This window comes from Hemicordylus capensis, chromosome 3 (genome assembly GCF_027244095.1).
Source record: "Hemicordylus capensis ecotype Gifberg chromosome 3, rHemCap1.1.pri, whole genome shotgun sequence".
In the NCBI taxonomy this organism is placed as follows: domain Eukaryota; kingdom Metazoa; phylum Chordata; class Lepidosauria; order Squamata; family Cordylidae; genus Hemicordylus; species Hemicordylus capensis.
In genome coordinates, this window is record NC_069659.1 from 165,728,423 (window position 1) to 165,744,140 (window position 15,718).

General features: G+C 41.6%; 1 protein-coding gene across 5 annotated transcripts in view; it reads right to left on the reverse strand.

Annotated features, from left to right (window-relative positions):
* The window catches only part of UGGT2 (UDP-glucose glycoprotein glucosyltransferase 2), a 130,776-nt gene that overhangs the window by 102,432 nt on the left and 12,626 nt on the right, over positions 1-15,718 (reverse strand). For 2 of the 5 annotated variants that reach the window (XR_008319566.1, XM_053310132.1), the window contains exons 3-8: positions 12,558-12,688; positions 9,897-10,009; positions 7,512-7,686; positions 4,624-4,720; positions 4,065-4,137; positions 2,085-2,185 (exon numbers count right to left, since the gene is read on the reverse strand). Coding sequence is in view for 4 of the 5 variants with exons in the window: in XM_053310132.1 (XP_053166107.1) it covers positions 2,085-2,185; positions 4,065-4,137; positions 4,624-4,720; positions 7,512-7,686; positions 9,897-10,009; positions 12,558-12,688 (690 nt within the window). In the remaining variant the exon portion in view is untranslated. Of the gene's footprint in view, positions 1-2,084; positions 2,186-4,064; positions 4,138-4,623; positions 4,721-7,507; positions 7,687-9,896; positions 10,010-12,557; positions 12,689-15,718 lie in introns of those variants that run through there. The other 3 variants (XM_053310133.1, XM_053310134.1, XM_053310135.1) reach the window with 3 other exon arrangements.

A 15,718-nucleotide genomic window follows, 5' to 3' on the forward strand; every position in this document is an offset into this window, starting at 1 on the left:
TGAGAGAGCATTTTTTCCCACCTGATACTGTAGTATACCAGTAAAATCTAAAATTTTACTAAAGCTAAAAAAATAATCAAAGAAGAATAATTGGCAATTCTCAGTGCTTTGTCCTGGCCTCATTGTCAGAATAATATGTTTTTAGTCTGACCGTATATTAAGATTTGCTTTCTGGACATATCCCGAACCATAAGAAAAGCACAGAGATCCAACCATAGGTCACTTTAGAGTCTAATTGGGAGTTATGATAAAAACATGGCTGCTGCTGAAAAAACTAGCTCAACTCCCCCTTCTTCCCCATCTCCACCAGCAGCAGTTAGATGCGGGAAAGGTGGCTGGAAAACTCAGACTTCATTAGGTTAAGACATGAGTAGGCTTACAACAACATTCAGCATTTGCCCAGCACTTTTTGAGTGTGGAAAGCACTTCCCATGCAAGAACTATGTAAAGATAACGCAACAATCTTGTAAGGCAAGCCAGTGTTGTTATCCCTACATTGCATCTGAGGTTGAGAGGGAAACCTAGGGCCATCTACTGAATTCATGGCATATGAGAGATTTGAACCAGGGAAGTCTTGATTAGGAAAATAGGAAACTGCCATATACTGAGTCAGATCATAGGCCCATCTTGCTCAGTATTGTCTATACAGACTGGAAGTGGCTTCTCCAAGGTTACAGGCAGGAATCTCTCTTAGCCCTATCTTAGAGACGCCATGGAAGGAACTTGGAACCTAAATGCTCTTCCCAGAGCGGCTCCATCCCCTGAGGGGAATATCTTACAGTGCTCACACTTCTAGTCTCCCTTTCATATGCAACCAGGGCAGACCCTGCTTAGCTAAGGGGACAAGTCATGCTTGCTACCACAAGATCAGCTCTCTTCACAGCTCAGTCTGTTGACCATGATGCTCTATTCACTCAGACTATTACATATACATTGGATTGGTTCAGAAGTCATGCTGAACCAAGATTAAACCTTGGCTCAGGCTCACAAGCATCAGCCCCACCCCCAAAAGCAAATTGGGAGAATTCTACTTCTAGCTGTGGTTGAAAACAAGGATCCGTTGCAACGATGGCACCAATCATAGCTTATTTTGAGCCAAGTTCTTGGAATAAATCACTGAACACAAGGTTTGAAGTTAGCTTCCAATTGCCATTTATTCAAGTGCTTTAGTTAGAATAAGCCAGAAAGAGTTGGTTCAGATGTCACAACCAATCCTGGCTTGTTTCTAACCACAACTGGAAAAAGAACTCTTTTGACACGCAGATGGGCAGGGGAGGGGAGTGGAGGGAGAAGAGAAGAAGTGCATGCTCCTGAGACTGAGAGACAATAAGCAAAACCAAGGTTTAATCTTGGCTCCATGTGCTGACATAACAGGCCTAGTATGAAAAAGGAAGGTAAGAGTAACTAGGCCTAACATCTAGAACATCCCTTAAGGCTTTCAGTGTGGTAAGCAAGCAAATTCCCATTGTTACTGAAAGAACACCTGAAAACAGATTCTCTAAAAATAGAGATCTGGTATGCAGTGGGGCAGTAACTTGCCTAGGGAGCAAGAGGCTGCTGGTTCAAATCCCCGCTGATATGTTTCCCAGACTATGGGATATATTGGGCAGCAGCAATACAGGAAGATGCTGAAAGGCATCATCTCATACTGCGTGGGAGATGGCAAGGGTAAACCCCTCCGGCATTCTACCAAAGAAAACCACAGGGCTCTGGGGTCGCCAGGAGTTGACACCGACTTGACGGCACAACTTTACCTATATAAACTTCTTGAGCAATGTCACAAAGAAAACCATGATGAATTCAAATACAAAATTACCAATCTAGAACCTATGTGAGCAAGGGCTTCCTATTTTGTTTTTGTTTTTATGAGAGATAAAAAAGCTCTGTATGCATAGAAATATTTTTCTGTGAATATTTTTCTCTATACATAGAAATATTTCTCTGAGTAGCACTTCCCTTTCAGAGAGCAGAAAACCCTTCCACATACAAGAATTGCAGCTATTACGGAGACTTCAATATTATTGGCACTGACTTCCACATCAGATTTCGCAGTTTACACTATGATACAGTATAAAGATGAATACCTTGTAATTCCCAGACTTTCAAAGGCTCGGTATCATCAGTGCTTTCAATCAAGTATTTTCTCAACTCTTTCAAATTGTCTTTGAGGTCAGGATAGTTCTGACTGGATTGAAAAACAGACAACGTTACATAGCACTTGTAGTAAGTCACAATTCAAAAGGTCTCAGAACACACAAATGGTCCCTCATAACCAGAATTCTAAACCCAAAATTTGAAGCATGCAATGAGGGGAATTTCAGTCACCATTAACTGTGGATAGTACAACTTATGCAGATACACACAGAGAGACCCTACACCATGGTTAAGCAACCCATGGAAGGTAAGGTGGTGAGGCGGGGCAGAAGGCGGGGGGAGTCATGTAACAGGAGAGAGAAAGTGAGCTTGCAGCATATTCCCACTTTCCTGACTATACTCAGCCGGTCAGTAATGTTATGCCCACACCAGTCCTCTTAGATTCCACAGGACTCCCTCTTGTTGTTACTATAGACTTCTACACTTAAAAACCCCCTCATACTATCAGAGACTGCCAATTGCAACATAGCATTCCTTTAATTTTACGACTTGTGTGACAAGTCATACAGTGAGAAACTTCAGAGGTATCCTTAGAGGCAGTTCAGCAGTTGAACAACTACCTTTCCCTAGGAGAGGCCAGACTTGAGATATTTGGGGAGCTTTTCAATCTTGAGTTAACAGCAGTGGCCAACATCCTAACATAGCGCATGTGTAAGCAGGGTGTAAGGCCATGCAGCAGCACCCTTCATGAAACTCCCCGTCCTCTAGTGCTCACACTGTTGTGCAAGGGGGCTAGGAGTCCAGAGCACTCCCTGTGTTCCAGAAGCACTTTGTAAGATCAGAAAGACATTGTGAAGGGTCAGCATTGGGTTTCCAATCTTACTAAATGCTTCTGGAGCACAGGGGGTGCTCTAGACTCCTAGTCCTCTTGCACAACAGTGTGAGCACACAAGGACGAGGAGTTTCATGAAGGGTTAGGGTTAGTCTGCATAAAGCCTCTTTGTGCTCAAGGCTCTTTTAAACTACACACTTTGAACAGTTATTTGAACAATAATTTCCCCACCCCCACAAACTGGCCCATGGAACGAAGAAGGGAGATGCCACAAACAGGTCTGTTCTGAAGTCTTCCCCAGATATCCTGACATCCTCCTGGTGCATTTCTTTAGAGTGAGTGTGTGTGTGTGTGTGTGTGTGTGTGTGTGTGTGTGTGTGTGTGTGTTTGTGTGTGTGTGTGATGGCTGTTCTGAACTGTTGCTTTACAACCCAGCCAAATACTAGTTTAAACTAGTATTTGGGTTACGTGATGAGTGGTGGTTCAGAAGAACTGTTCGCCCCCTCCACCACCCATGCAATAAATACCAGCTGGGACCGATATCATCCGAACCGTCTCATCATCTTTTTATGTTTATTGAAAATAAAGGCTGCATTTATGAAAGCAATCTAGCTATGATCAAATATAAAGGCTGACATGCTGCCTAAGGAAGCACCAACATTGCGTTCCAGACTAAGGCTGCACCAGCGCATACAAGGAAATCAACAATCTCTCCTTCCTTGCCCGTGCCACTCAAAAATATGCCCTTGAGCCCCAAGGTGCACTGGTGCAGTCCTAGCCTGGAATGCAGCAACACTGCTGCATTGGCACTTCATTAGGCAGAATGTCATCAGATTGTAGAAATTCTAAAAGTGGATTTTGAAAAACAAACTGGAAAAATCTATTTATTGCCATACAGTACTTTAACAGAAGCTTCATCTTAAACATTTGTAAAATGATCAAAAGGTAAGAAACAGCAACTGTATTCCTTATTTCATGGCATTTGTAGATATGGTACTCATTCAAATTAATTTCATAAAACAGGTCTAGTTTCAAAAGCTGATCCTCCCCCCATCCCAAGGATTTCTTTTAAAGCATTAGAATGCAACTTTATAAAACCAAGCACGCAAGTGTTGAATTATGATTGAAATTAACTCACTTCAATGTGTCAAAGAGAAATCCCTGGACCTCATTTTCCTCATTATCTTCTCTCCCTGTTTCATTACTTGTAGCTAAACATGACACATATACAAAGTGATAATATGTTTGATTTCCAGAAGTTATTACAATGATACATTTTTCCTATCAAAATAACCTAACTTATACTTCCTAAAATGGGGGGGGGGGTTGAGAGGAGAAATTAGACAGTCCTTAAACAGATGACAAAGGAGGAAGATCATGTTTGGTGTGCAGTGTTAGAAAATAGGTCTTTTCCATTCCACAAAGGCTTCCATCTACAAAAAAAATTACAAATGTACATTTCTGTATTGATTCTCAGTGCCTGTGGCTACTTTTGCCATATCCCACAAAATGCAATCACAACCAACAGTGTGTGTCAAGAAAACAAATACTGAGTGAATTACTGACCCAATAAGACATATTCCATTAACTTCAATGGGGCCATGCAGAACATTACTGCCTTCAACATTCTAGACACTGCCAAATATTTTGTGATAATAATGTATCCAATAACACCACACACAGGGGAAAAAATGCACCTTTAGTCTGAGAGTCATCCACCGCTTTGTATTCTGTACTCTTTATTGCAAGTTCCACACCATATCCAGACAAATACATCTTCTCAGAGCCGGGCTTCTGGTACATCATTTTGAAAAGAAAGGAAAAGGAAGAGAATGTTTAGAGTTGCTATTTCTAACCAATGGATAAAGTTAGGTTTACTTCAGAGTAAATCTCATCAAAATCAGTCTGTCTGCCAAGTAAACATGCAGAGGACTGGGCTTTTTCCATCACTGTAACAAGCAACCATTAAAATTGCTGACCATTAAATTGCAGTAGGCATTTGACTGGACTAGAACTATGGAGTCCGATCATTCAGTTTCTAGAATCAACAAGAGTCCAATGAGTGTTAATCCCTTCTTTTCCTATTGGCTTTAAGTTTGGATCTGAATTTCCCCTCCCACCTCCCTCAGTTTGGACAAAATAGGCATCTCTGGCCACGTTATCTGTGATCATTTAATTTAGGCTGTAATGTACAAAGTTTTTGTGTTCAGACTAGGTGACAGTGAACACAAAAGCCAGTATCACTTAACACCAACTTCATAACTGAATGCCAGGGTACCAATAATTAAATTTTAACTGAAGTATGTTGGATATTTTAAATCACACAGTATGTGTAAGTGGAGTGAGGCCGGACACAGAGAACTGTTGTATGTTGGATATTTTAAATCACACAGTATGTGTAAGTGGAGTGAGGCCGGACACAGAGAACACTCTGAAGGAAAAGTGCTTCACTAAGCCAGTTATTTCCAAGCTTCAGAATATTTAATTCAGCAGAATGTTCAAGAGGAAAAACAACTCACATTGATTGTTCAGCTTATTACTGGTATAGTACCACATATGGCCATATCATGTGAACCTCAACAATAAAAAAGGCGGTGGGGGGGGAGGAATCTTAGTCTTCAATAAATTAACTCCCCAGTTACTTGCTTCCAAATTACGTCAGTTTTCCCTGCAACTGACTGTATGCCCACATAGATAATTTGGAACCAGTTATTCCATTTTTAATCGCAGTGTTATGTTTTGAAGATAGCTTCCAGTGACCTCAAGGACACTGAAAGAGCTTTCAACTAAGAAATTAGAGGGGGAAAGTATTTAGGATCAAGTAGAAGTCCCAGATGGCATGAATGATACCAGAACCAGGTGGAAAATCCAGGACTTTTGAGTCAGATGTTGAATGATACAGACCAACCTGTTGATGCTAAATATGTGATAAGTGCTGCCAGGTGATCATAGATGCTAGGCACCAAAATGCCAATAATGCCATAGTTCAGCAACCCCAAGTTGTGAGTTGTGGAACATTAAGGCACCAGGAGGGAGAGGCTGAAGTCAGTCAGCACACTGGATGTATCTATTCAATGTCCCGCAGAACTAGGAGGTCCCATGCAGCACTGATTCCTCTGCAGGGTGCCTCTGAGTACCAGTTGCAGGGGAGTAACAGCAGGAGAGAGGGCATGCCCTCAACTCCTGCCTGTGGATTCCAGCAGCATCTGGTGGGCCACTGGGTGAAACAGGATGCTGGACTACATGGGCCTTGGGCCTGATCCAGCAGGGCTATTCTTATGTCCCTCAATCTACTATTGAAGGGCAGCAACATCATTCTAAGACAAAGGACTTGGCAGGCTTCCCTGATATAGTCCATGCTATAGCCAGCCCAGCAGGCACAGAGGAATCCCTGACTCATTCTTATTCCCAACTGACTGGGCAAAAGAAAGAATGAGCTACCCTTGGATGCTTGCTCATTGTTCTTGAAGGTGACTAAGAAAGAGTGTGTGTGTGTGTGTGTGTGTGTGTGTGTGTGTGTGTGTGTGTTCATAAGAGTGAAACACATCTCCAATTATAGTTCAGAAATCTGTGCTCCAGGTATCCGGAATTTGGGAAACTTTCCCAAATAGCCTTATCATTTCTGACAATCTGATAATGAGGATACCAAGTTTTATTTATGTTCGATCTTGGAACATATAGCACTTGGCAATGCTACTTGCCTTACATGGCAGGGTGGGGAGTAGATTTTCAGAAATGTCACGTGTCTGCTAAACTCATATTGGTTATGTTTGGGTACTGTCTTTGTAAGGATGCAGGAAAGGTCTAATGTTTCTAGAATGTTATTGGCATAAATGGTTGCTAGATTTGGAAAAAAAGAGGCACCAGATGGATCAGATTAGTCTTCCCAACTTCTCTTTTCCACCATTTTTGGTAGTGTCAATATATTTGATTGAATGTACTAAATGGAGATAGTACTATCATACAGGGGCATAGCCGCAGTGGGACTATAGGGGCAAGGTCCCACTCAGGGATATTCCAAGCCCCTTTCCTAAATCTTTAACTTGCATTTAACAAAAAAAAGTATAACCATTACTTGTGGAGATGACAACATGTGTGGGCAGTATTCTACCCGATTGCTGAATAAAAAGTAAACCTGTTCCAAACTGGTGAGTGCTTCAAATTTATTTTTAAAATTTTAACAACATTGAAAAGTAAGAAGCTGAACAACTTCAAAAATATTAGGCTACATGGATTTAGGGTTTTGAGATGAGTTACAATGTGACCCATAGTGTATAGTAGTCTGCTTCCAACCATCATCATAAAATGCATGAGCCAACATGGTGTCGTGGTCCAGCCAGTGTGGTGTACTTGTTAGAGTGCTGGACTAGGGCCGGGGAGACCTGAGTTCAAATCCCCATTCAGCCATGATACTTGCTGGGTGACTCTGGGCCAGTTGCTTCTCTCTCACCTAACCTACTTCACAGGGTTGTTGTGAAGAGAAACCTAAGTATGTAGTACACCGCTCTGGGCTCCTTGGAGGAAGAGCAGGATATAAAAGGTTAAAAAAACCAACCAACCAAATATCACTTTTGCACATACCTACCTTGATAAAGTGTCGGAGAACGTAAACAATTTCCTCCTTTTGTGCTTTTTCAGACAAAACTTTGTGAAACGTGGCAAAGTCTTTTGTACCCATTTCAGCATAAAGGATCACTATTGGGGCAGCCTCACTGAGCGTAGGGAATTTATGGTCTCCTTTGAACAGATACGGCTTGGGCCTTGGATTAAGAACAAATAACTTTTCAGCTCAGAATGAAAGATGCTTGAATGAGTGTGGCAGAAGGGAAGAGACACGACTCTTTTTCCTGGTTATTGAGCAATCGACAAAACAGGTAAAACATGGAAAGGACATCACAATTGCTATAAAGGGTTACAGAGGTAGCTGAGCACCAGTTTGAAATTAAAGACGAAATTCAACTTCTGCCACAGGGCAATTTTATAAAGATAAAAGCTACACAAGAGCAAGCACAAAGCACTCAGGGCTAGTATATTTTAATTATCCTGTAACACGCAGACTTCTTATTGCTTACTTTTCATTATAGCTATTGGACCAAGTACAATGCAATCAGTAAAGAAGATTTGAGCCGTTCAAACTCCAGTTGGATTCAGGCTTTGTTTTCAAGTCTTATGCCACAGTAGCAATTCTTTCACCATGCCTGAGATATAAATGCTAAATAGTGAGCTATAGAAAAATAGGATCTGCATTCTAGTGAAGTCTAGATCAAAGTAACACTGTATAGCTAATCCAAAATTAGTGTAGCTTTCAATGCAGGTAAAGCATGTATAGGAATGCAACAAAGCTCCGTTAACTATTTAATGACTTTGCAGTTCTACACTATTTACATGTAGTATTTAGTCCTCCAGTTTCCATGTTAGCTTCTGTAAGTACGATATCCACAAGGAGCAAGACAAGAAAAGCAGTACAGGTGAACCCTGTTATCTGCTAGGGTTCTGTTCTCTCTTACAACTGCAGATAATGGAACCACGGATAACAAGGCATTAAGTCAATGGGAATGCCGGGGGGGGGATTAGGTTCCCGGAGGCTGCAAAATAGTGAAAAAAGCCTGCAATAAAGGATGGAAATAATGTGCCCCACCATGCATAATGTGCCCAGACCCCTGCATCTGTCCCTCAATGGCCCCCCAAAGTCCAAAATCTGACATTTCCCCATGATTTTCCATGGGGAATTTTTTTAAAAAACAAATGAGCCACAAAATGGCCCTTTCCTTAAAATGGTGGCCAGAAATGACCTCTGAAGTCATTTCTGGCCACCCCGAAACCACAGGTATACAGAAATTAACCCTAACACATTTCCCCTGCATATGCAGAGGTTGGGTGTCAGTTACCCAACCATGGATACATGGAACCTCATCAGGTCTGCAAATGGCAAGGTTCGCCTGTAAGTCCAGGACTCATTTTGAGACCAGTATAGAATGCTTCCATTCAACCAAAATAATTGAAATTTTCAAGGAAAACTGGGTACCATTTCCCCTAGAACACCTTGGGGTCCAATCAAGGAAATCTAACCATGAAGACTCTTAGAATCTAAGCTGTACCTCATCAGCTCTGTACACTGCCAACAACCGAGATGGGGTGTGCAAGTTTGAACTGTGGGGATAAAAGGGCTGAAAGAGCATATCTAACCCTTGGAGTTAGCGTTGCGTACAAATGCTAGCGCACACAGAGAACAAGAAAGTAGTATAGACTGAGCAAAAGCCACAAGGGGTATGTGTACACCTGATAAGTGGTCAGGGAACACTGCTTAGTTTACTTGGAATTTTTCCCTTTCCTCAAAAACCTTTTTAGGGATTTCAACATGGAGAAAATTCATCTCCCACATTATTTCATCTCCCAAATAACATATCTAACCCTTGGAGATGCCAAAACAGATACAGATGCCAAAACTGCTATGGAAACAGACCCATCGATAACCATTTCCCTAGTCACTACTGATGAGCAAAGATTGCCTCCAGATGGACAGAAAGGGAAGTTGTACAAAAGTTAATTGTTTTTCTTTTAGGCCATGAATGATGTCTGGTCAAGTGAGTTGGTATTTTCTGAACTCAATTGAAAGGCTGTATCTGAAGTGGGCGGGGCTTGGAAAGGGATGATATCAAGGAAAGGAAGGCTCCAATGATTTTCTATCATTGAGAGAATGTGGCAGAAAACTCATTCTGCTCATCAGTTGCAGTGGAGGCCTACAACAGGGTTGGAGATATTTTTTGACCCAAAAAGAAATGGCATGACTGTGGAATCTTACAATAGCACAAGGAACATGAAGTGGCTTCTTTGACTAATGTGCATCATTGACCTTAACATACAAGTTCACATGATAAGAACAAAGGCAGTTATTCTACTATATCACTTTTATTTTTCCTAATGGGGAAAAGCGAGAGAGTGATCACTCAATACAGCTCATTACAATTACCTTCCAGCAGCCTTCTTCAAAAGCTTCTTAATTTCATTAGTCTTGCAGGTGCTCTTCCCATGGATAACCACAAATGCACTGCAACCTTTCGGAGGCGGCTCATCAGCTGCAATCTAACGTTTCAACAATTACACTCAACCCAACTGGCTTAATTGCATTTCATCCTAAAAGTGATGCACCTTCCTTTGATTAAAACAACTCATCAGTTGCTATCACATTGTGCATCTAAGCAGTGATTATGTGAGGAGAAAATAATGAAAAGATTAAACCGCTAAAAATAACATCCCATATTGGTTTCTTAGAATTCCCACCAACAATGATTTGGACATCTGAGATGATAGTTTTTTTGGTTTCGCATAGCTTAACAAACATTTTTGACAATAATTGGCAAAAGGGGTCTTACTTATATGCATTTCCCACTTCCCCGGGTCAGCTGAGAAGAGAACACAGTCCTGGAGATTACTATAAGCAAGCATCTCGGTACACTTTGGCTGTGAGCTTTCGAGGAAGAATTTGCCTTCTCTCTGCTATCTTGCATGACAGAAATATACTACTAAATTTTTTATAGGGTACAGCCCTCAAAAAGCTGATTTTATACATTGCTGACTGGTTTCTGAGACAATGACATCAATTCACTTATTTCCAAACATGTCTTTAATGCAATCCACACCCATTATGATTTGCTTGAGTTCTGGTGTCAACATCAATGGAATGTAGATTTCTTCTCCACATCTGTGTAGGTTTAATGCACAACACTTTCTGTCAAGCCAGATGAGCTGTTGTTCCTTCTAGCACATTTTATTTGTTCTCCACCCAGCTGCTACAGATTTCTCTAGTAATAGCTATCCAGAAACTACAGGAAAGACAGGCACAGTGCTCTGTAGGGATTAGAGGGCAAGATGACTATCAGAGAATAAAAAGTGATTTTCTACTCTCGGATCATCCTGAGCAAGAGAAGTAGTTTTATATACTAGGCTGGTGCTCATGATCAGAAGTAAGTTGGAGAAGCTTCCAGCTAGATTACCCCCTGGAGCCTGTGCAAGGAGAGACTGAGAGCAATTCTTAAGCTCCACATTTCAGCCTCCATTCCTTTCCAGCAGGTGAAACCTAACAAGTAAACTGGGAAATCCTGGGTTTATTATAACATGGGTTCCCCTAGATCCCTTATGTGCTCCAGCTTACAGTATGGAAGAAAGGAGACCCCCTGAGGCCTGCTTCCAGCATCATCCTGGATAAACTGTTGAGGCTGGATAGCATATTAACAGGCCAGATGATGCAAACCAAAAACACATTTTCTCCCGACTACTCCTGCAAAAGACTACAGCACTTTTCCAGAATAAGAGCTGGTGTTCACAAGGCAGACACCATGTTGAGGCTACTTTAAATTGCTCCATCTGGTGGCTGTCACTAGGGGTGTGCAAAAAACCGTCTGGCCTGGGTCAGTTCGAGTTCGAACCGGACAGGGCCAGGACAGTTTGGTTTTGCCTCCCATTGACCCACCCCCCAGTTTGGTCTGGGTGTGTTCAAGAGTCAGTTTAGTACTTACCCTCTCCGGGGGACTTCTCTGAGGCCATGGGGGGAGCGGTTTCTGGAGTTTCACCTCCCCCCCCCCGCTGGCCCTCCTCACATCAAAAATTGCCCAGTTGGCATTCTTCAGCCCTTTCCGAGCCTTTCCCCCATCGTGGTGGCCATTTTGGAGGCTGCCGCGCATGCGTAATGGGCATCTGCATGGCCTGGGTCATGACCCGGCCATTCAGAGATGTAGAGGCCCATAGTGCATGCGTGGTGGCCTCCAAAATGGTCACCACAATGGGGGAAAGGCCCAGAAAGGGCCAAACACCCAAACCAGGCGATTTTTGTCACAAGGAAGCTCAGTGGGGGAGGAGAGGGTGATAATTTTATATATATATATATATATATATATATATATATATATATATATATATATATATGAATGAACGACTTGTGAACCTCCTCAACGGCCTGAGGTCAGACTGAATTGGGAATGGTTCAGTTCAACCCCGAACTCTCAAACCAAACCAGTTCAAACTCGAATATGTTCGACGTCAAACCTGTTTGCACATCCCTAGCTGTTACCACATAACAAACAGTAGTAGTTCAAAGGAGCTTTTTCAGACAGCGACTTAACTTTGGGTGTGTGTTCACATATCGGCCAGATTTACCCCAAAGTCCATATGATATTTCAGAGAGCATTTCACACACGCTTCGGGTTTTCCCCTCCATACTGGAACCTAGCCCAATTTATGTCTGGGGTTTAAAAAAAAAAATCCTCTTTTTGCATCAGAGTATCCATAATGCCCCGAACTCGCAGAAAAGCCTTGCAGTAAACCCACAGTAAATCCTGCTGTCTGAAAAGCATCCCAACAGATCAGGGATTTTCTCCACATAACTGCAAAACACTTTGGATGTAGTAGGGTCTGTGGAAGTATGGAGAAAGTCTTCTAATCTATTTTGCAAGCATCTGCACATGAATGGCTTTGCTGTAGGAAGCCAGTCACCACTGGAAACCATTTAAAGCAACTTCTGCTTGGGGCTGATATATGTAAAGCAGTTACCAAGTAGTTTGTGAATTGTAGCCAAATAGCACAGGTATCTTTCACACACACAAATTCCTAGCAAGCACTAGTCGATTTTACACACCTGCTGAAACATTTGAATAGCTGGAGAGTAGGCTCGTAAGGAAAGAGAAAACTTCAACAGATTAATCTGTAAATCTGACAGGAACTGTCCTGCTTTCTTCAATATTAAGTTGTAATAAGATTGTTCAGAAACTGTATACAAAAAATAAATATGTCCAATATTACTATGTGGCCACAATTATTAATGAATTCAGTCAAACAAACATTTAATTTATTTCTTGCCTTCCATCCAAGGAGCTCAAGATAGCATATCTACCAAATTAAAAAATAAATTTATTTTGCATATTTCTTTACTGTCCAACATATGCATCTCTAGGCAGTTTACATAATATATACCAAAATTTGATTTGTGTCTATATAACACACATGCAAAAGTGGAGTTTTACAAATTATAAACACTGCTAAAATATAAGATGTGTTAAAGTTTTACTTCACTAAAGCCAATTGCCCAAGAACCAGATGGGGTTATGGGGTTAGCTTGTTTGGCCCCACATGGACTCCAGAGCGGAGAAGACACAGGAACAGACCTTGAAGTAAGAAAACAGACATGGATATGACTGTACCAGTTACAAAGTCACCACCAGTATTTCTGAGGGGGGTGGGGAGAAGATTTGTAACAGCGACTGTTACATATCTTAAGATGCACTTCTGCAAAATCTCACACTTGCTTTCCTCCCAGCCTGGCATCTCTGAATCAGTGGCAGAGAGGTTTGAAGAAATGACAGGTAATATTCTTTTATATTATGACTAATTATTATACCAGATGAAAAACAGAATAAGTGATGACAGATGTCAGAATGCTGCAAACAAATTGCTGTGCTGAAGAAAAGGCAAAGGGAAAAATGGAAGCTTATAGCACAACGTTATGTAGAGGAGCGGGGAAAGTAGTACAAAGAGTACAGATAAACAAAGAGTCGAAAACAGGCTCTTGTTCCACTGAGTTGTTATGTATATAATTTTGCTTTAACAAACAGCAATTAGGGCTGCAAACCTGATGGAGCACCTGGGCAAGTCCTTAAGGACTGAAGATTAAAATAAGAACCCTCACAGCACCACAACGAAGTGTTTAATGATTGCTGTTTCTAACTTATTCTGCACAGACTACACTAAGTGCACAGCCATTTGGTGGTGATAAAGTGTTTTAGTCGACTATATTTCAGTTTTTGGAACATACTGTAATCTACCCTAAGGCTTAGACAAATTAAACATGTATTTGCATTTTTAATTCACTACTAAGTGCTTAAATGAGATTTAAGCTGGTTCACACACACATATCCACACAGAGCCAGCTCACACCATGGCACTCCATGAGAATGGAGAAAATAGGCAGCTGGTTCACAGGTATGAAACATCCCATTGCTGTCAAATCCTGTGAGGATCTGCAGAGACATTTCCTGAGCTTAGTCCATGACAGTATATGTAGGCTGTACTATGCACTGTCTGCCCAGGTTCCTTTGTCACAATATTATACCTAGCTTTTTCCAGACAGTGTCTGGCATTCTAATTTGGCCCTACATCAGTCAAAGCAATTAACATATTCAGCAGCAGTTCTTTGAGTAATGAGATTCTAAATATAAGATAGTGAATGGTGAATCTGCATGTGTGAATCACTGGCCCAAGTCCTCACTTGGAGGAGACATTGTTATGTAGAGACAACTTTAGAGTCTACAAGGCCATTGATCAGCAGTAGAGCATTTGCTTTTCATGCAGAAAGTCTCTGGTTCAATCTCTGGCATATCCAAGTAAGGCTGGGAAAGCCTCCTGCCTGAAACTTTGGAAAGCCACGGTCAGTCAGTGTAGATAATAACAAGTCTGACTTGGTATAAGGCAGCTTCCCATGTTCCCATGTCTGACTTGGAGATCACCTCCCCTTCTCTACCCAGACTTCTAACTGGCTGGTATCTTAGAGTGACAGATAGAAGAGGTCATGGCTTTCTCCTGGCATTTAGAATAATTTTACTGATTCCCACCCCCACCCCCGCCTTGATTAATGAGGGTTTGCAGTATGACAGGCACATTTACTCCTTATCATCTGACAGCACTGTAACCACTGGTCAGATATCACTGCTCAGATAGCATTGTAATCACTGCTCAGATATTGTGAACCGCCCAGAGACACGAGTGTGGGGCGCTATAAAAGTGTAATAAATAAATAAATAAATAAATAGCAAGGGACCTGCTAAATTCCAAGGTTTGCACTACACAACATGAACATAAATTTATATGCTCCACTATTCTACCCTACTGTAAAATGGCACATAGTAGGCTCCGTTAGGTATTATCCTGTTCAGTCCAGAGTTCCTCTGCTGATGGAATGAGGAACTCTGCTGATATGATATCTTATTTCTGTTTTGGTTTATCCCTTGTTATTCCTGAACCCTTTATATGTGCTTCCCTATTCTTAGAATGCAGGTTCTGGTTGCTATAAATGCAAAAACAATGGTATTCTTTGGCACAAACCAGGAACTTCGATGTGGTGAGGTAAAACACGATTCCTCCCTGTTGCTCTTCTTTGCCAAATAAGTGAGGGTATCTCTAACTAACAAGCTAGACAACTGTTGGGTGTCATACATTGAGCTGCCCTTAGAAACTACGAACTATAGTTTGTAGCCCACAAACTACAACTGGCAGCTACCAATTGTTAACTGGAACCAACTGCCACAAACACATTATGCCAGAGTTAAAAGATCTCTACCAGCTGCTACTGTGTTTCCAGGCTCAATTCAATGTGGTAGTTGGGACTGAGGTATCCGAAGGGTTGGTTTTCTCCCCACACAAACCTGCCTGTCAGTTTTCATTGGAGGCCCATCTCCTAGTATTCCCTGTCTTCTGAAGTAAGGCAGATGACTGTCAGATAGGGCTTTTTCTGTGGTGGCACCAAGTTATGGAATTGATTCCATATGCCTGAAACACCTTCATTACTATCTTTTAGGTACCAAAGTCCATTGGGCTTTGAAGGGAATTAAGCGGTTTTTTATGACATTTGTTTTTTCTTTTACTGTATTTTTACACATATACTCTGCACACTGCTATAACTTGCACCCAAGTATACCCTGTGGGGAAATTAGCATTTATGTTTTTAAATTTGACATAGCTCACACCTGGGTGTTTCCCATACGGGCACAGATAATCTACAAGCCAACTCTGTGAGGAAACCAGAGG